At 48.3% G+C, this 20,435-nt stretch overlaps 2 protein-coding genes across 4 annotated transcripts; one reads left to right on the top strand and one right to left on the bottom strand.

Annotated features, from left to right (window-relative positions):
* Positions 1 to 1,154: 1,154 nt before the first annotated feature.
* On the bottom strand, positions 1,155 to 8,458 carry smg9 (SMG9 nonsense mediated mRNA decay factor). Its single transcript, XM_066719398.1, has 14 exons — positions 8,390 to 8,458; positions 7,819 to 7,970; positions 7,135 to 7,209; positions 6,711 to 6,942; positions 6,119 to 6,216; positions 5,657 to 5,769; positions 5,170 to 5,281; positions 4,987 to 5,082; positions 4,239 to 4,324; positions 3,730 to 3,839; positions 3,316 to 3,423; positions 2,605 to 2,730; positions 2,240 to 2,384; positions 1,155 to 1,785 (listed from the first exon to the last, which is right to left on the bottom strand). Exons 2-14 carry the CDS (start codon positions 7,960 to 7,962, stop codon positions 1,707 to 1,709), a joined length of 1,524 nt encoding a protein of 507 aa, XP_066575495.1. The 5' UTR covers positions 7,963 to 7,970; positions 8,390 to 8,458; the 3' UTR covers positions 1,155 to 1,706.
* A 4,114-nt stretch (positions 8,459 to 12,572) lies between these two features.
* Positions 12,573 to 20,257, top strand: LOC136764984 (uncharacterized). 3 transcript variants are annotated; one of them, XM_066719396.1, is made up of 4 exons: positions 12,573 to 12,643; positions 13,940 to 14,035; positions 14,268 to 14,408; positions 15,345 to 20,257. In XM_066719396.1, the coding sequence occupies exons 3-4, from the start codon at positions 14,274 to 14,276 to the stop codon at positions 20,112 to 20,114; spliced, it is 4,905 nt and encodes a 1,634-aa protein (XP_066575493.1). In that variant the 5' UTR covers positions 12,573 to 12,643; positions 13,940 to 14,035; positions 14,268 to 14,273; the 3' UTR covers positions 20,115 to 20,257. The 3 variants fall into 3 exon arrangements, with proteins under 3 accessions (XP_066575493.1, XP_066575491.1, XP_066575492.1); XM_066719394.1 differs by having other exon boundaries at positions 12,587 to 12,643; positions 13,937 to 14,035; XM_066719395.1 differs by having other exon boundaries at positions 12,587 to 12,668.
* Positions 20,258 to 20,435: the final 178 nt, after the last annotated feature.

Here is a 20,435-nt window from a genome sequence, read left to right as displayed (position 1 = left end):
TGTAACCGTTGTTTGTTATTTCCCATATGCCCTCGTCCCTTTATCTCATACTTAGGACTACACCGCATCATAATCATATCTGCACTTTGTTACCTATTAGAACTAGGATGTATGATATGTATTTTATATTAAATGCATAGTTTAACTTCTGCACTTCTGTAATTTCAAAACTGTAATTGATACGGTATAATTTTGTATTGCTCATGTAACCTGCAAATTGCCCTGGATCAGGGTGTCTGCCAATAAATAATAACAACATGGCCTTCCTCTCTGCCCTGTCTTGATTGTTGGAACAGTCCATGGTAGTAGGCTTACAACTATACAATCACATAACTGACACCTACCTTATGGGCAATGATAGTAGGCCTTTATTTGGCAGTGTTCATTATTTGAATTTCACCTTCAAGGGTAAAATCCGTATCAGTAAAGAGGGCCTATTGCCCACCCAAGCATCCCCTTCCTTCTCACCTTCCTCTGCAGTGTTTTACTGAGAGAACAGACCAAAGCTGGGAGGTGGAATAAACTGGCACCCAGGGAGAAGAACACCATCTGTGGGTTCGTGAGCTCCCAGACCATCAGAAAACCGCAATAGTCCAATGGTGAGTTCTGTGAAAAATATCCACCACTTGATTATATGCATCTCATACGACAGGGTCTGAAGTCAGTGTTTATTCACCTTTAAAATTAAGTTACCAAGTTATTTGTTGGAATTCCTTGTGTTCAACTAGTTGGCATTTTTATCCAAATTAAATCTTATTGTATTCACAATGTCACTGCTTCTGTGCTTTTACCATCAGAAAATCAAGGAGCAGGTACTATGGAAGCCTTTGACATTCCAACTGGACAGATAAACCTCTGATACCAAAGGTAATGCAACAGGAACAGGTTTCTGGGCTGCTTTCCAGGTAAATCTGTATTTAGGAGGATTTCCTCATGTACGCACTTTAGTATTTAAAAAAAAGTAGCAATTGAGAACATATTCACAAATGGAGTTTAGTGTCATCCCGTGAAGGCAGATTGGAGGGGAAACAGAGGTACAGGAGCACAAGAGGTTTGTGGTGAGGAATGAGAGCACAGAAAAACAAGCAAATGTAAATGTAAACTGTGCCTTTAGTCACTGGTTGGAAAACAAAAACACTGCGACTTCCATCTCAGCCTGTTCAATTAAAGCAGATGTTTTTATTTTTTATTATCGCCAGCCATTAATAGGCAGGTCATACAATTGGGAAATTGGGATTGGGAAGTGGAGACGTACACAGAGTCTATACCCATTCTGTACAAACTGTCTCAGTCAGACAGACATTCTCTCCACCACAAAGGCACAGACCACGAACACGACCGGCTTTACGAAACCCCCCACATCATCACAGTTTGAGGGGGAGCTGTGAAATGGATCTCTGCAGCTAAATGCTGAAAGGGAACTTTTGCAACAGCTGGGTTTCACATTCACCCCAATTCTTCATATTCGCTGCTAATTTCGGTCTGTCTGTAGTGGAAACAAGTCCTCCAGAGCCCGTCCTGGTCCAACACAGTTGAAGTTGTGCGGCTCGAGAACACAGCACTCGTCTGGATCGCCCCTGGGGGTCATGCGCTTGGATTATATTTAAGCTTTAAAGGGAGTCTCTCTCTCTCGGCACCAGACAAAGTGGAGCTTGTTTCCTGGTGACGCCCTCCTTTGCCGTGACCACTGTCGTCAGAGGGCGGGTCTAGGACAGCAGCCTGCTGTACTCCAAGAGGGCGGTGGACTTCTTGACTCCGTCCCAGATGCGAGCGGCATAGTGGAACCTGCAGGGGAAGCCCAAACACAGTCACTGGCTTTTGGTGTTTGAGCTAGGAAACCAGTCTGTACCGAATAAACGTGAGGTTAGAGTCTGAAATAAACCGAATGTTTGTTTTGTTTTTATTCACTTGTTTTGTGTCTTTTGTCACACATTTCCTACAAGACAACAGTATATCTGCAGCAACACCACCACAATGGTACAGATCATTGCCACGCTAAGGCCATTACTGATAATGTAATACATCACCACACTGCCCTCTAGCAGTCAAGTGAGATTATGCAAAATATCAACTTCATAGCTGCAAGATTTCATTATACTGAAATATGGGTGAAGGTTCTGACCAGTATTTGATTGAATTTTTCAGTTCAACCTTTTCCGCATAGGGCCGGAGGGTGCATGGACACCCCTACCCCCACCTCCCATCCCCCCAGACACTGTGGGCAGTGCGCGTGAGTTACCAGTTCTTCTCGGTGAGAATGGTGTGGGAGAGCTGGCAGCGGGACATGGCGAGGACCTGGCTGCGCAGCTTGGTCATGAGGGAGGAGAAGCTGGGGTGGCCCCTGTACCCGGGCAGCAGGGAGAACAGAGGGGCTGCACTGGACCCTAAGACACAGAGAGAGGGGCAGGGGCAAAGGGTAGAGTGAAAGAGAAGGAGAGATGGGGGGAGGGAGAGGAGAGAATGAGATGGAAAAAAACATTACATTGAGAAAGACACACAGACATGGAGAAAGAGAGAGACAAACAGAAACACACACTGCAAAATACTCATCCATTGAAAGAGAGAACACACAACACACACACACACACAGGATGCCCTACTGACCGGCTCTGGTCAGTGCATCGTCCCCCTCGTTCTCCAGCACTGGGAGAAGAAACAGATTGACCTCGGTGTCCAGGTACGCCCTCCCCAGGCCAGGGAAGATATTACAGTCCAGCATGGACAGGGTGCCTGTGGGGGGCGGGGTAGGGCAGCACACAGTCAGAGTGGCAACACACAGGTCAAAATCTCAATATACCAGGGGGCTACAAACTCCCCGTCATTGTAAAGTCACTGTGCGACAGTAAGTACGCAGCGGCAGCTGCTTCCACAGACCCACATTAGCACTAGTATAGCACTACTCGAAGACCAGGGTTGTCCTGGGTCTGTGGAGGCAGCCCACAGAGTGCTGATGAAATCACTTCACAGGATTTGAGTTTATCATCTTTGTATTGCACTTATGTTGTAAGTCGCCCTGGATAAGGGCGTCTGCCAAGAAATAAAAAATAATAATAATAACTAAGATTTTTTTTTTTTTTTTAATGTAAGTGGATGATAGTCACTTTCCAAAAATAAAGGATGTTTCTCGTGTCACTGAACAAACAAAATACACTTGAAAGTCACGGATAATAGTTGTTCATGTAAAGTGAGTATAAAATGACTTGGCAACACTGGGTAATAAAACATTTAAAAATCTTTAAACTGTGATATGGATTATGCACCAACACCCATCTTGTCCTCTCCTCTCCTCCCCTCTCTGCCTTCTGCCCCCCTCACCCTTGTATTTGAGGTGGGAGTGCATCATCAGCTTGTCGATCATCATGTGCATCTTCTTCAGGTTGCGGGGGCAGAACTCCTCCCTCCTGGCCTTGTTCTGCAAAAACACTGCGGAAACCACACCACAGTGATCCGCCAGCCAATCAAACCACAACCCTAGTCACCCAGTCTGATCCGCCAGCCCGTCTGGGAAAATCCGGTGCACTATTGTGTAGTAAAGTGCGGTGTAACATATTGCAGTTAAATGTGGCATTGTGTAGTGCAGGGCGGTGCACCGCAGTACAGTGTGGTGTGCAATAGTACTGTGCAGTGAAGGTGGTTTAATGCTGTGCAATCCAGGGCAGTGTAGTGTAGCACAGTGTATTAGAGTGCAGTGTTATAGTGTGCTTCAGTATTTGTGGGGGCTGTACTCACCGATGTGGGGGTAGTACTCACTGCCCTCGTCGGAGCACGAAGAGCCGCTCGACTCATGGCTGCTAGCCGAGGGGGTGGACGGCTTCAGCATCTCAGCCGTCTGGAGGAACCTGAGGAGAGGCAGTGACAGAGACTTTAACTGGGAATCAGGATTCTTCTTTGTTCTTCATCGCCTTTATTATCCATTGCCTTATTATTGTGACTGATGCATTTTGTATGACTTGGCCTTTTGCACTGTATTCCAGTAGTGCAGAACGCTGAATGGCTTCTCAGCATTCTTGGAAAGGATGTTTTTGGAAATTTCCCCCTGGGCTTTATGGGGAAGTCTCCAAATGTCCAGGTTCCAGAATCCTGAAATCCTGATGTTCTCATTCTAACCATCATTAACAATATTATTATATTAAAATCGACTGTTCTATTTTCTTGTAAATAACACACAAAAAAAAAAAAAAATCAATATTATTATTAATCAGCAATGCCCTCACTCCCGTCACATTTGTGGGGCCTACCTGCACAGGCTGAGGTCTGTGAACCAGTCCTGCACCACAATCACCACATGACACACAGTGAGCAGGAAGGCAGCAATCTGCAGAGACTGGAGTACAGCATAGAAAGAAAGAGAGAGAGAGAGAGAGAGAGAGAGAGAGAGAGAGAGAGAGATGAAAATGTTCTCTCTGCACTACAGGGACGACACAGGTTCACCAGAACAGCAACCCAGACACGGCTGCGCTCACGATAAACCCGTACAGCACCGGCCCAGTGCTGATCCAGGGCAACCAGCACAGCTTCCAGACAGCAGGCATGGAAATCAGAACCGAAACCAACAAGACCTGCATCGCTGAGACTCACGCTGCCCTCAGCCAGCCATCAGCAGACAACAGCCCAGATGATAGGCCATCAACACCCAGCCCAACAGAGCTGCCCAGGGTCACACCCATCAAAGAGTGTGGAATCCACAGAATACAGACAGATCATTTTATCCTGTTGGGTGCGTCTGACATCCAACTGATCAAAGAGCTGATCAGCAGCATTCTCACCTGCCCAGAGGGAAGCAGCCCTGACACCCCCCCGCCACAGGAGCCAACCGGCTAGGAGCGACACGCAGAGAAACAGCTGCCGAGACTGATATACTTCAGATATTCAAATAATGACTTTTGTTCTTGGTAAGCAGAACTCATACATGACACCGCAGAAGGCAGAGGAAGCTGTGCAAACAAATGGGGGCACCAGGGGAGGTAGGGGTGGAGGCGCTCTAACCTGCATTTCCACGTAGGTGTGCGGGAGGTTGTACTCAGGGGGCAGCTTACGGTCGTTGTTGATCAGGTGGTCCAGAATGGAGGGGCTCAGGATGGGCTGCAGTGCAATCAGTGCAGTTCAGTACAGCGCAGTGACATGGTGTACAGTATAATACAGTAGTGTACTTTAATGCAGTGATCTGACCTGCGTGTCCAGGAAGATGACCCTCTCCTGTGTGATGAAGAAGTCGATGCCGCTGCTCTGATTCCCCCCCCTCTCCTTGATCTCCTGGCTCTGAGCCCGGAACACGTAGGACCTGCAGGACACGCAGCACACGCTCAGGACACGCAACGCACACACTCAAGACACAGGGTTCAGATATACACATGTGACAACCTTTCAGAGTGTCATTAACTCAACTTTAATAGAGGCTCAGTAAAGCTCTAACCTTCTCTTCTGAGGAGACTGAGCCCATCTGTGGCAGCCCTGGAGCTGAAGAGACCGCCAGCACGTCAGCATGTACAGACTGGTGAACATCCCCTTCCTCTGGGGTCAGCAAACCAGTAACTGACACTGGGGCTGGAATGAAGACTAGGATATACTGTGTCTCTCCAGCACCAAGGCTGGAGACCCTGCTGTACGCTGTACTGTAGTGTACTCTCTCTCTCCCGGACGATTAACCCTTTCCTACCTGGGATCCTCCTCAGGGGTGTTGGCGGAGAGGAGGCTCATGATGCTGGACTTGCCGCAGCCCTGCAGTCCGATCACCCCCACAACTAGCATGTCCGTCTGGTCCCGCAAATACTGCAACATACATACACACACAGAGATAAATACAGACTACTGTAAAGTTAAATACATAAACATTCATACAGAATAATACTGTGTTAGTCTCTAATGTAGATGCATATGTTAAATAATTACAGTGAATACAGTCCCTAATACAGATTAACACTTAAGTCTCTTATACAGAAGAATCCAATCTGTAATAAGCAGAAATATTGACTACAGTCTATAATACAGATTACTAGTCTGTAAAAAGGAATAATATGGACAAATTCAGTCTATAATGCATCTTAATAGCGAACCGTCTATGAAATTGGTGCACTCTGAGCACGGCCTACAACACAGGCCGGCCCGCCGCGAGTCTGACCTCCATGGCGCTGTCACACCAGCTCATCTGATCGTCCACCAGCTTGATGCTGTGCTTCATCTTCTCGGGGGGGAGGAGCTTCGTCTGGCCTATCACAGCTGGAGGGGAACACAAGGAAGATCAAACATCTTCAGTATCATTACATGCTGATCGATGAGGCGAAGTGGCCCTGTTGCTTTTTTTTTTTTTTAATTTTGCAGATAAAAATAAATAAACCCCCTTTTCAAACCAGATAAAGGTGTCCAAGCCAGATCACTGCACTTACTGTTGTGCTAATATCAGGTGATGTCTTCTATTTCAGGTCACTATTTAGATGTAAAGACTCATTATCCTTCACCTCACAAATCTGCTAGATTACCATGGTCTGCAGCACGCAAAACACTGACATACACGCAAATACACAAACACAAACACACTGACACATATACAAACATACTGACATACATGCAAGCAAACACACACACACTAGACCGAGCACACATGCAACCACACAATTACACACACAAAAACACACACGCTCAAATATGCACACACATGTACATGCAATCACACGTGCGCACACACATGCGTGCACACACACACAGATACTCACGGTCCACTGAGCTGATGGGAGCTGCAGAGCCCATCCCACGGTTCTGGATCTGGTAGACAGGCTGCGTGGGTCTCTGACCCTCCTTCTCCAGCTTGGCTCCAGGTCCAGGGCCAGGGGGGGGCACGGCTCCATCAGCAGGGGGCCCCGGCTTGCCCTCCTCCCTCACTTTGATCAGGACGATGGGCTTCTCCGGGGGGGGAGCATTGGGGGCTGAGACCTGGCTGGACTTGGACTGCCAAACAGACACAAGCAAAGAGAGGTTCAATAGGGTTTCAACTGGACTTATGTGTCAAAAAATCTTCAGACCATGTTAAGGCAGCATAAATGATCAAGGGCAGCCTTTCAAAATCCCCCGGATCCGCTTGAAAATAAAAAACCCATGGATTCAATTCATCAATTGACTCACAAGGCACTGGGCACTTACCCTCTCCCCTGGGGGCTTGGCCAGAATGATGGGTGTTTTCTGGAGCAGAGGCCCTGGTGTCTCCTCACTCCCATCCTGCAAAAGAGAGGTGTCAAATTAAATTCCAAAAAGCTTTATTGGCAGGACTAATTGACAATCAGTGTTGCCAACGCACTGACAGACAGGTTCAGTGCTCAGGACCAGGGCAACATGGAACAATCCCCACAGCAGTTGTATATTAGGGGATTCAACAGTTTACACACAAATTATATTTAGACCCTAACCGTTGTATGAACAGTGTATATCACCCACAGCAAAATATATCTCCAAACAAATTAATGCTTCAATAAGGGTTAATTTTAGTAACTGAGAGCTCAGAGCTGGGACAAACAGTGTAGGGGGTCCTCCAAGGACCAGGAGTGAGAACCACTGCCTTAGATGGTGATTGGTGTATTAAGGGATCTCTTCCACAGATCTACAGGAAAACATAGAAGTATTATATATTCATTTTGTGTTGTCCATACAATTAGATCATTGTATTTTGGAGCTGGTTTCTCTTCACCCACCACAACTGGCCCGTTTACAACAAATGGTCTAAATTGAGTCGATTAAAAGACCTGAATTAAGATTTAGAAATTATTTTGCAGGCAAATTCTGATATGGTGCTTAATCTAATCTACACGCTCCCGCCTCCCACTGTCTCACCCTCCGCTCCCGGGGCACGTACTCCCTCTCCCGGCCCGGCCCGGACAGGTTCTGCCCGGGCAGTCCAGGCTCCCGATCCCGGCGCCGCCTCCTTCTGCGACCTGGCCCGTACATCCCCGGCTGACTGTGACCGGATTCCGACATGGCGGCGACTGCACGACACAGGATAACGAAGCGGCACAGAAAAAGTGATTCAATTAATTCATAATAAACACAACAATAGACAACTGCGTGTGCCAGTCTCCTTATGTGACGATATAAACCCTCAACGAGATCAGTTCAGTTGTAGCAGAGTGATTACTCGCTGTTCATTCACTTTTTGATGTAAACGCTGATGACCAGTGCGGGCTCTTCAACTGTCCCCGTACGACACGATTGTGGGTTTTAATTAACAAAGCAGTTAATTCCCCGCACTTGCCCAGCGTGTACAGCGGTTAACGCGACGCACCGCACACATCGCTGTGCTGTCAATACTCGCAGTTTGTATGTTTGTATCAAAACATTCATATCTTCATACCTAACACCACTACTTGGGAATCATATAAAAGTCAAATTAATCAAAACATCCTACCTGTATCCACTATTGAGAAACAAACACCCAAAACACTGTATCGGTACGTCACTCTGGTTCGGTCGTAAGGGAAACACAGACAAGCGCACATTTAGTTCCCTACAGCGGAACTTTATCTATGTTGGACTTAAGCTTGAAAATGATATTTGGAGATCAGTATTGATCTTAAAACAGCGTTAACTGTTGTAGTGTAATAACATAGACATATGTCCGTGCACTGTAAAGTTAGAGAATAAATGCTTTAAAAACATATATAAATATGTATAAATTTGGTCTCCTTCTGCATTGCAATGTAGCATCACGGTTCAGCATAAAGACCTAATATGATTTAGATGTTAGGAAAATTAACTGCTGTATCTGTATGTAATTAGGATTTAAGACGAAAGTTACAAAAAAATGAAAATCTGAAATTTGACAGGCATACATTTGTATTGTTTTGGGACCACGGTTATGAGTAATTTAGATCAATGTGCCTATAAATGTACTATTTGTGGTCAAATATGTGTTACATTTATTCCTTGGCTAGGGTTAGGATTAGAGTCCCGAGTAAACTCAGGGTTTCCTTAAGTTTGGGGTTGTGTTTCTCCTGAGTTAACTGAATCAGGTGTATATTTGTATGGGCCTGGTGTGACGTTTTTACGTGGGCGGGACCTGGGGCTCAGGCAGCTGTTAGGGCTTAGATTGCATTAGGTGACCTTCTGATGTATGCCAATGGTGCAGAGGGTATGGCCTCTCCATTCTAGCCACTCCACATAAAGTGGAAGTCTGTTGAGCCATTACCAACAATGCAAGGTCATTGCATTATGGGAAATCTGCCACACTGACAGAATCCATACAGAAGAAATATATGTTATAGAATTATGTGATCCTTATATTTTTCATTTGACAAAATGTGCCCCATTTTATGTAAATGTAAACTGTATTGGATATGTTAAATACATTGTAATCTGTACTCTGTATATTTATTTTATCAGTTTTGTAGAAATTAACCTCCACTTCTATTCTCACTGGTTTATACAAGTTGGCTGTCAATCCAGCTCCTCTTTATCTTTCATCTGCCCATCTCCTTCACCGCACACATCAAACTTTTCCAAGGTCAGCTTTCTGGTTGGCGCTTCTTGATGATATCACTGTGGCGCTCATTTTAAATGGACATTTATAACTTGCCCATGTCATTAACTCTGTGTCATGTCATTCTCATTGTGTCAGTGTGTCTCTGTGCGTCAGTTGCTGTGTCAGTGTGTTCCCATGTCACAAACTCTGTTAGAACTTTTCCTTCAGTTGGGTTGAGGTGTGGCCTGGTTAGAAGACAGCCCAGTCAAACACCCAAAATACTGTTTTATTGTTTGTAGTATTTTACATTACATAAAAAAAAAAACTCAAATTTGTAATACTTATGATTAAAAACTTTTAAAATACAATTCTTAAAATCACTTAAAATTTTTAAAATCTTTGTGATTTAACAAAAACATAAAAAAACTTAACTTTAAATAAACAAGTGCACAAAACACCCAAAATAATGTTTCCTTTAAAGAATCAAAATGGAACAGGAAGTCAACCTGGGAAGCCTTGTGCCCCAGCAGCTATTGTATGTGGCACTGTGACCCAGAAGAGTAAGTCCAGAGCAGGTGGGTTGAGGTGCAAACAGGAAGTGCTTCTTGACACAAAGGCTCATGGTAATCTTCCAGCAACCACCACCAACCGCTGTGACATGCTAAAGTGACCAAAATCCGTTGAGTAGCTTCCTCTACATTTGTAACCATTGATAACCATTGTTAGAATCTTTTCCAAGTAAACCTCCGGGGATGGTCAGTTCCCCCTGCTGGAGCCCGAGTCCAAGATCTTTTAACCATTTTATGAATGATTGTTTTTAAAATGACTTTTAAGAATGAATTTTTAACTGTTTTTAAAGATTTAGTTGGTTTTAAAACACAAATTGTTTAGGGTTTTTTTGGTTTAGTTTTGTTATATTTTTTTGTCAAATACATTGTCTGTTTTGGATTTAATTTTAAATGCATTGGACCTTTTTTGTTTGTTTTTTATTTTTATCTTTTTAATTGTTTCTTTATTTTGTCCAATGCATTTTCAGTTATTTTCAATGTATTTGACTTTTATGTTGGTTAGCAGTTTTGCTTTAATCACGTTTGTTTTGTTGTTTTGTGCACTTGTTTATTTAAAGTTAAGTTTTTTGTTTTGATTTTGTTAAATCACAAAGATTTTAAAAATGTTAAGTGATCTTAAGAATTGTATTTTAAAAGTTTTTAATCATAAGTATTAAAAAATTGAATTGTTTTTTTTTATGTAATGTAAAATACTACAAACAATAAAACAGTATTTTCCAAGTAAACCTCTCTGTGTGGGCACCACAAAACCTCCCTGATGAACACAACAGAACCAGAGAGGAAGCAACCAATTACCTAAGTAGAGTAACTGTAATCTGATTACATTCAAAGGCCCATGGTACCTGATTCCTCTTTTGCACAAAGTAAGAAAAGGAGCTAGAGTCATGGCTCTTCTCAGTCGTTTCCATGATGCTATGAAGGGGGTGCAGAGCATGGTCCATTGTGGAAATAATCAGGTGAACCAGGTGGCTGTTCTTGGTGCATGAGGTTAACCACATAGTTTGGCAGGCTTTGGCCATTTTTCATTGATTTTGGAAATAGGGAGAAAGGATAGGACTACAGGCAAGCTGCTTGTAGCTGGTTTTGACTCAGGGACTTAATCTTGGCTTAAATCTCCATTTCCTTGAAGGTCTTTAGGTCCTGGTAGAAATTACCTTGCCTTGAAAGGCTGATGAGGCTGTAGCTCCCTCCAGGGTCCAGCTCTCCTCAAGTAATCGACAAGAACTGATGGCTGCAGGTAAAAAGCTCAAATTGTAACTGTAATTTGATTACAATTGTTTCTGAAGAACTGATTACATTTGGTGAGTTCCAGTATCTTAGATCTGTGAATAGGATTCTTTGCTGACAGTGACTTTCTCCAACAATGGGAACAAGATCTGGGTAAGTATTTTTAATGAAACCCCAACCAAGAGTCAAGTCACTGTTCCCCAACACCAATGCCAGGTACTGTTCTAGTCTGGAACAACACACTGTAGGATCAACTGAAGTTCCTCTTTGACGTTCTGTTGGCCATGGGTTGTGGGTATGAACCTTTCCTAAAGGAATCTCCATCCCTGGTCCTGTTGATCTACAGTACAGTACAGCAGGGTCTCCAGTCCTGGTCTTGTTGATCTAAAGAAGAGTCCAGAACAATAGACTTTACATTCCAGCCCAGCTCTCAATTACTTAATTAAACCAATGATCAGCTTATTCAATGCAAATGAACCTGAAGGACCAGGGCTGGAGACCCTCTTCTGCATACATTTGGAACTCACAGTAAATACTCTGATAGACGCTTCTCAGTGCTTTGCATATCCATACACCAAAATGCGTAAACAGGAAAAACACGTGGCGTGGGTCAACTATAGTGCCGACAGTCCTAAACAGGTACACTTTTGAAATGCCTCTGTGTGACATATTTAAGAAGACAAATTCTAGTGTTTAATGCCCACTGTAACGCACAGGAGTATAGCGGGACTTGGTGATGGCATACCTTTCTTAACCACATCACCTTTGTATTTTTTTCCCATGTCCCTACGCCACGTACTCTAGTGCAGGGATGGTAGAACAACACTGAAATTCAAACAATGTGAATAATACCATTTAAAATATCGGTCTGATTTTAGATTATAATTATAGACTATAGGTGGCGATGATGAGCACTCACCCACAATAACTTGTGGGTGTGGATTTGAATATCTCCTATTGACATTAATAATTAGTCCACCTATTAAACAAGAACACAAAAATGGCTTCGCGCAAGGCAAATTAGTTCCCAGATACAGTCAGAGTGGGCGTATGTATACATGTACAAACCTATTTCCAACTCTTATATTCACAGATATCTGTTGAATGGCATCTTAAATTACAAAGAATTATACAAACAAATTAGGAAAAAATGGACCAATCATGTAAATTGTAATGTCAAGCCCCATTGGAAAGGCACTTCTGTTTTTTGCCTGCAGTGGTGTTGGTGGGGAGCTCTGGGAGGTGTAGTCCGCCACTTCCGACGCACCGGAAGTGGAGGCACCAACAAGCGCTGCTGGGAGTTGTAGTCGCGCTTTTAACCCCGCCCCCTTCTCCCCACAGGAAGATGATGAGGGAACAGGAAGAGACGAGACCAGGGAACTGGATACAGTAAATGCTGTTTGGTGTGAGTTTTACGAAAGAACAACAAGGTCGTTTATTTGTTCAAATTTATTATGTGTATTAATTTTTTGCGCGTTAATATGATCTCTCGTACAAGCGTACGTCCCATCTGGCCACTTATACGGGCGCACTAGACACGTTGATATCACAGCCGACGTTGGCGGTGCTCTTCCCTACGTCAGCCGGGCTGCAGAAACGTGGGCTTACTGAATAATGCAACACGGGACACTTTGTCCATCGTTGTTGTTATTATTTTTTAAGTTACTGTTATCTTTCTCGTCACTGTTGTGTTTTTAGGCATTCCCAGACACCCGTGTTAAACTTTAGTTCGCTACCACGGTCGGGTAGTTGGTGCAGTAACCCCAAGAAGGATGCGAAACATGCGCGTCTCCTTATGATGATTGCTTGCAGTGTTTGAATGATACCAGCTGGCTCGCCCTCTTTCTCGCATTCCCCTTCTTTGCATCTCCCCCCCCAGCCAATGTTATTTTTTCCCCTCTCTCGTATTGTTGTTGTACCATTATTCACATAATGTATGTTCATTTATTGAGAGGGGGAAGTTAGAGAAGTTAAATCCCCGCACGCTGTAGAAAAATCCAAATTCGCTCCCCAGTGTAATTCATCCCATTCTCGAACAGGAAAGTAAAAACAAACCGTGGGAACACACGAACATAAGGAGATATAAATAGTATTGTATATTTATTGGGTGGTAGTGTTATTGCACTTGCTAAACAAAACGTGACTGTTAATAATAATAATAATAATAATAATAATAATAATACTAGTTTGTTTATTGTATGGACAATTCACAGCACTGCCCATAATATTCGGTACCCTGTTTTTCCACAGTTCACTTTTTAAAGCAACACACTGTGAAATGATATAGCTCCCTGTAATGCGTCGTTACTGAAGTGTGGTGCTCGTTGAGTGTGTATATACAGTAATAATAATAAAAACAGAGGGAAACCTAACCGACACGACGTTTACAATACCCGATTTATTGAGGACAAGACACAGGCGTTTACGTAAGATGCGTACAGACAAGCCAGCGCTGCAGCCGCAGTCGGGTTGCAACATAAACGACACACACGTACACTTTTTATTCCATTCCATTTAATTGCATTTTCTTACAGTGGAAAAGTAATGACAACACCTCACACAGAAATAGTCTATATATTGTGTGCACTATACTTTAGGCACTTTTTAACTCCGATCTGTGCCACTATAGACCACTCGGCGCCTGCTCCAGTCTGGACCCTTTGTACACTGTCCTCACCTGTGATGCGTCTGTGTCCAGTAGGTGGCGCTGGTTCGGACACGGCAGGAGGGGACAGCGGGTCCTACAGGGAGGAGATGAGCACACAGTCTCTGTTCTGATCACACTGGACTGTAGCAGGTGAGAATCCTATAATCGATAGGACCTATTTTTTCTTCTTTTCTGTCATTCTTACCTCCGTACATATTTCTTCTTTCATTTGATCTCTAGCATTACTTACTTATCCAAATAATAGGCATTTACACATGTATGTGTTTACACTCAATCACAGGGAGAAGGGACAGATGTGTATTTGTTTATTTTTATTTTTCCTGCTTCCCTTTCCTTTGACCGCACACTTGTGGGTTGGCAGGTTGCCATGGACGCTGTGTTCCAGGAGGTGATTGCCTTGGACATGCCTGTGGTGGCCGAGGAGACGGTGATGCAGGAGGGCGTGGGGGCAGAGGTGGAGCTCCAGGAGGATGCAGAGAATGGTGATCCTGAACTGGCGGTTGTAAGTATCAAGAGGCCCAGGTTCTATTCAGTAATCCAGTGTCAGACACCACATTCCCCAGGCTGACTCCCGCTCTGTTTTCTATTGTCCTGTTTAAAACCCAGTCTGGTCTACTTTGAGAATCCAGCTCCTCTTTCTGTCTCTCTGAAATGAAGTCAGCAAAAGAATCTGAATGACCCTGAAAGGGCTCTCAGCTTCCTGTCTCCATTTGCCATTGCCATTCAAAGATTCACCAGGGTCAGCTTTCCGGCTAGCGCTTGTTGATGATGTCACTGTACTGATATTGTGCACGTTGTGTATATGTGTGTGTCTCTTGCTGTGTCATCGTCTGAGTGTTTCTGTGCGTCTGTCACTGTGTCAGGGTGTCTGTCAGTGTGTATGTTTGTCTGTCGCTGTGTCAGTGTATTTGTGTGTGTCACTGTCAGTGTATCTCAGTTGTATCTCAGCCATTGGGATAAAACTGAGACTTTGACCCACCTGCTAATCACAAAACCACAAACCTGAACTTCACAGTGGCGGCATATCTGAGTAGCGGAAGGAAACATTTGACCAGAAACAAAGGCATCTCTGAGTACAGGAGTGTCCAGCCAGTGGGTGGGTCAACATTGTGATTTAATCACAGAGTCTGTCGCTTTCTTAATATAGAATCACTTGGTTCTATCGGGTTGTAATATAGCGTGTAGGTGTAGAAAACACTGCAGTGAAAAGTCTCTCTCCCTGCCTTTCTCCCTGTCTCTTTCTCCTCCCCCTGTCCCTCCCTGCCTTTCTCTATTCCCCCTTCTTCCCTCTCTCTTTGGTTCTTATCTTACTTCTCTCCCCTTTCTTTTGTTTCCCCCTCTCTCCTCCCCTCCTTGTCTTTTTCTCTCCCTCTGCCTTCTTCCCTTTCTCCCTCTCTGGCCTTCTGGACCCCTCCCTCTCCTACTCTCCCTCACCCAGAGCCAGAACCTCATCAGTCTCTCCAAGTGGGAGCAGGCGAGCTTCACAGGGGACTCCAGTGAGGACGAGGCGCCACGGAGAGGTGGAGGAGCAGGGGAAGGGGAAAAAGGCAGCCATGACAGAGGGACGCAGCTGAGAGAGGTGGAGAGGGCAAGCGCATTCGCTGCCACTGCCGCTGCCATGACCTCCACGCTGACGCCAAGGATTGCCACAGTCCAGGGCGGGGCAGGCTACCCCTGGAAGATATCTGTCGGGCCAGGGGGAGAGGCTGCAGCGGTGCAAGGTGGACAAGAGAGCCTGTGCTGGGAGTGCGGACAGAGTTTCGACAGCCTGGACCTATTGGTGAGGCACTTCCGTACCCACCGCGCAAACACCGTCTGCAACCTGTGCTGCCTTACCTTCCGGCGCAATGTCTCACTGGTGCTCCACCTTGCCAATGTCCACTCCGGCCTGCCCCTCAGCTGCCAGTGTGGGGAGAGCTACCCCTCGGTGTGGGCCCTCAACCAGCACCTGAGTGTGCACCGGGGAGGGGGCGGGTCAGCGGGAGGAGGTCTGGGCACAGGGGCGGTGAGTGGTGGAAGAGGAGGGAATTCTGGGAAGGTGGCAAAGTGGGACAAGACACTTCTGTGCAGCTGCTACAGGGACCGCGTTGGGCGCAGCATTCGGGAACCCCCGATGGATGGACATCTTAACTCCTGCCCCTGGAGTCATAGAGACGCCCACTCCCCCCCCTCCCCGACCCCATCTCCCTCTCACTCCCCCACCTCTTCTGCCAAGGCTCCCGCCCTCCTTAGTCACCATGCCAGCGGGGGAGACCACACCTACGGTAATGGGGACCGCAGAGAGGGTTGCGAAGCTACGGCGTCAGTCCAGGCGAAAAAGAGGGTGGAGGAGGAGGGGGAGGGGTTAGGGAAGGTAGGTGACAGAGAGGGGGAGGTGTTAAGGGAGGTAGGTGATGGGGAGGAGGAGAAGGGGGAAGGGTTAGAGAGGGGTGGTGACAGAGAGGAGGCAAAGGGGGAAGGGTTAGAGATGGTAGGTGACAGAGAGGAGAAGGAGGTGGAGGCGGGGTCAGGATTAGGAAGTGTAGGTGAAAGAGAGGAGAAGGAGGGGTTAGGGATTGTAGGTGAAAAAGAGGAGGAGGAGGGGTTAGGGAGTATAGGTGAAAGAGAGGAGGAAGAGGGGTTAGGGAGTGTAGGTGAAAGAGAGGAGGAGGAAGAGGAGGGGTTAGGGAGTGCAGGTGACCGAGAGGAGGAGGAGGAGGAGGAGGAAAAGGTGGTGGGGGAGGAGGAGGGGTTAGGGAGTGTAGCTGAAAGAGAGGAGGAGGAGGGGTTAGGGACTGTAGCTGAAAGAGAGGAGGAGGAGGGGTTAGGGAGTGTAGGGGAAAGAGAGGAGGAGGAGAAGGAGGGAGTCTGGAGAGGAGGGGCGTTGGGTAAACCAGAAGCCCCAGCTGGGGATTTTATGGGGTTCCCTCCTTTGGAAGAAGACGAGGAAGACGATGTCAAGCCAGACCCCTCCAAGCTGGTGCCCCCGCTTCATCCTACCCCCACCCCCACTGCCCCCGCCACTGCTGCCCCAGGGGTGAAGGAGGAGCAGGCAGAGGCTGAGGCAGATGCAGAGGAGGAGGAGGAGGAGGAGGAGGAGCAGAGCAGTGAGGGGGGGGACACCCTGCCTCCCGGAGACTCAGACTTCTTCCCCACCCCTCCCCACCGCCGCCTCTCCAGGGCCTCAGATGGTGAGGGGCGCTCCTCCTCCTGCAGCAGTGGCAACTCCAGCGGCTCCTCCTACCGGCCCAAGAAGAGGCGGCGGCGGGTGCGGAAGGCGAGGGTTGGTCGACGGCCGTCAATGCAGACCCAGACGCCAGCCCTGCCACAATTTGACCTGCCGACACAAATGCAACCACAGACAGAATTACAATGGCAAACAAAGACACAAACACAGCCACCAGCCCCCAACCACGCCAACAAAAACAACAACATCAGCAACAGCACCAAGGGTTCCAGGCATGCCTTCTGCCCCCACTGTGGCAAGGGCCCCTTCCAGACGGCCCGCACCCACATCCGCCATTCTGTCAACTGCCCCGAGCGTCACAAGGCCCAGTACACCTGTTCCAGCTGCCCCAGCGCCTTCGCCTCAGAGCTGGCCCTCCTGGCCCACCAGGCCCAGGTGCACCACAACCGCTCAGTGCGCATGTACGCCTGCGACTCGTGCCGAGAGGTGTTCCCAGACTATGTGGTGTTCAAACGCCACCACTGCCCCGGCAAAAGCAAACCGGACCCCACTCTGAACCCAACCACCACCGCTACTTATACCCCCACACCCCCTCTGACACCCGCTGTGGTGCACGTTCCCCCCCTGGGCTGCTCCCCCCTGCCGGCCCCCACCTCCACCCCCCTCTCCCGGCCCCTCCAGCCCAACAGCAGTGCTAACCTTCTCCAGCCACCTTGCCCCCCTCCTGCCACACTGGTGACCTCCACCTCTTGTGCCCCCCCACCCAGCTACACGCTCACTCCAGTTGTCGCCAACAACAACATCCTGGGCGCTGTCCGCCTGCCTCACCCTGCCCCTGCCCCTTCTGCTCCCCACACCACCACCATGGGGAGTCTCCCGCCTCCTCCTGCAACCACCTCTGCCCCTCCCCCTCCTCCATGCACTGCCCCCACCTACACCACCTCTAGTGCCCTCACCCAGGTGCACATTCCTACTAGGGCCCTCACTTCTACTTCCCAAATTCCCAGCACCACCAACCTTGTCCTCACCACCTCCACACTCACCCCTGTATCTACTACTGGTGTCCTCCAGACCACCTCCCCTGTGCCTGCCACCATTGGCCCAGGCCCACTACCCCCTGCCCTGTCCACTGTGCTGTCTATGTCCTCCCCTCTGCCTTGCCTGCCTCTCCCTGGAATGGTGCTACCCTCTACTGGAGCGATGGGCTCAGGGCCCCTAATGGCCACGCTGGTCATTACTCATGACTGCACTGGCACCAAAGTTCTCAGAGTGCTACTGCAGCCCCAGGGCTCCCAGCTGCAAACCGTAACTCAGGCCCAGACACAGGCCCTGGCCCAAACACAGACACAGGCTCAAACACAGATGCAGGCCCAGACACATGCCCTGTCCCTTGGCCAGATGCAGACACAGGCCCAGTCCCTTGGCCAGATGCAGACACAGACACGGGCCCTGGCCCAGACACATGCCCTGTCCCTTGGCCAGATGCAGACACATGCTCTGGCCCTGGGCCAGATGCAGACACAGACACAGACACAGGCCCTGACCCAGACACAGGCTCTGGCCCTGGGCCAGATACAGACACACACACAGGCCCTGGCCCTTGGCCAGATGCAGATGCAGATGCAGACACAGGCCCAGTCCCTGGGCCAGATACAGACACAGGCCCAGTCCCTTGGTCTGATACAGACACAGGCCCAGTCCCTTGGTCTGATACAGACACAGGCACAGACACAGGCCCAGTCCCTGGGCCAGATACAGACACAGGCCCAGTCCCTTGGTCTGATACAGACACAGGCCCAGTCCCTTGGTCTGATACAGACACAGGCCCAGTCCCTTGGCCAGATACAGACACAGGCCCTGTCCCTGGGCCAGACACAGGCCTTGGGCCAAACACAGGCCCTGTCCCAGACCCTGACACAGATCCAGACAAAAACACAGGCACTGGCCCAGGAACAGATACAGACACACACCCTGGCCAAGACACAAACCCTTGCCCAGACAGTGGCCTTAGCACAAACGCCAACCTCAGTCCTGACCCAGACACCAGCCAATCTCCCACTCCTGATCCAGACCCAGACCAAGATGTCAACCCCACTCCCAACCCAGAGCCAAATACCAGCCCCACTCTCCCTCCGGACCCAGATGCCAAACGCCCTCCCCCAGCCCCCCCCCCCACGCCTCCAAACCCTCAACAAGACCCTGACAAATTCCCCCTTCCAGCTGCAAGCCCCACTCCTGCCTGTCTCATACCAGCCCCCCAGACCCGCCCCCCCCCCAGCAGCCCAAGAGCCCCTGAAAATCCTGGGCCTTTACGTCAACTGCAGCAAGGAAGTGATCCGGACAGCGGTAGAGGAGAGGAGGCGCCAGGCGCAGGAGGCATTGGGGAAGAAGGTGAAGTGGGTGTGGAGGTCATTGCCGCTTTGCCACGCCCCTGGCTTCCTTTGCCGTGAGTGTGGCGCGCGCTCCCTCCAGCCCTCACTGCCTGTGTTGCACCGCTACCTCCACAGGGGGCAGCGCCGCCACCGTTGCCAGTGTGGGCGGAGCTTCCTGCGGCGCCTCCACCTCCTGCGTCACCATTGGCTCCACGCCCAGGAGGTTTGGTACGTCTGTGCCCCCTGTGGGCGGAGCTTTGCCGGAGCGGCCAGACTTGCTCGGCACAAAGCAGCCCGGAAGAGGAGATTGGAGGAGGGAGGAGCACAGGAGAGAGTGGTGAAGAGGGGGGAGAGCCTGAAAGGGAAGGGGCACACAGAGAAGAGGGAAAGAGACGACAAGGCAAGTGGGGACAAGGAGGCGAACAAGAGGTGGAGCAGGGAGAAAGATGGGGACTGCCTGGGGTTGCGGCGTAGTGTTCGGGCAGTGGTGAGAGGGAACGAGGAGGAAGAGGAGGAGGAGGAGAAGAAGAAGAAGAGGAGGTGGCAGGTGTGTGCAGCCCCATTCACCTGTGTTTGCGGGAAGCCCTTCTGGAGGCCCAACTGCTTCCTCTGGCACCAGATCAGGAGCTGCAGCGGAAAGAGGCCGAATAGAGCTGGGCCGGCCCTGTAAGAGCCCTGGGAAGGACCTCTCTTGTGGTTGGACTGACAAACTGGTTCTTAAAATTTCCTGTTCCTTGTTTACCTGATTGTGTTTTGTTTTATTTTTTGGGGAATATATATATATATATATATATATATATATATATATATATATAATAAAACAACAAAGAATGTGTGTAAATCAGTGTATTGTAGGTCTCGTCGTTTTTTAAGTGCAGTGGTGCAGCTTGGCTTGCTCTTGGTGCTGGGACACTGATGGGCAGCCCCAACGAGTCTGTGCTGAGATTAACAACACTTGGGTTGAACTGTTGCTCAGCAGTGTCGAGGAGGA

Source organism: Amia ocellicauda, chromosome 12 (genome assembly GCF_036373705.1).
Source record: "Amia ocellicauda isolate fAmiCal2 chromosome 12, fAmiCal2.hap1, whole genome shotgun sequence".
In the NCBI taxonomy this organism is placed as follows: domain Eukaryota; kingdom Metazoa; phylum Chordata; class Actinopteri; order Amiiformes; family Amiidae; genus Amia; species Amia ocellicauda.
Note: the sequence above shows the minus strand (reverse complement) of the source record. Positions and strands in the feature narration are given on the sequence as shown.

What these genes read in the sequence shown, in the direction of transcription:
- LOC136764984 (XM_066719396.1), top strand. Translation starts at nt 14,274, where the DNA reads ATGGACGCTGTGTTCCAGGAGGTGATTGCCTTGGACATGCCTGTGGTG. An exon ending in GTGATCCTGAACTGGCGGTT is followed by an intron (nt 14,409 to 15,344) that starts GTAAGTATCAAG and finishes TCCCTCACCCAG; the next exon opens with AGCCAGAACCTCATCAGTCT.
- smg9 (XM_066719398.1), bottom strand. Translation starts at nt 7,962, where the DNA reads ATGTCGGAATCCGGTCACAGTCAGCCGGGGATGTACGGGCCAGGTCGC. An exon ending in GGTGTGACAGCGCCATGGAG is followed by an intron (nt 5,770 to 6,118) that starts GTCAGACTCGCG and finishes TGTATGTTGCAG; the next exon opens with TATTTGCGGGACCAGACGGA. An exon ending in ACCCCTGAGGAGGATCCCAG is followed by an intron (nt 5,282 to 5,656) that starts GTAGGAAAGGGT and finishes CGTGTCCTGCAG; the next exon opens with GTCCTACGTGTTCCGGGCTC.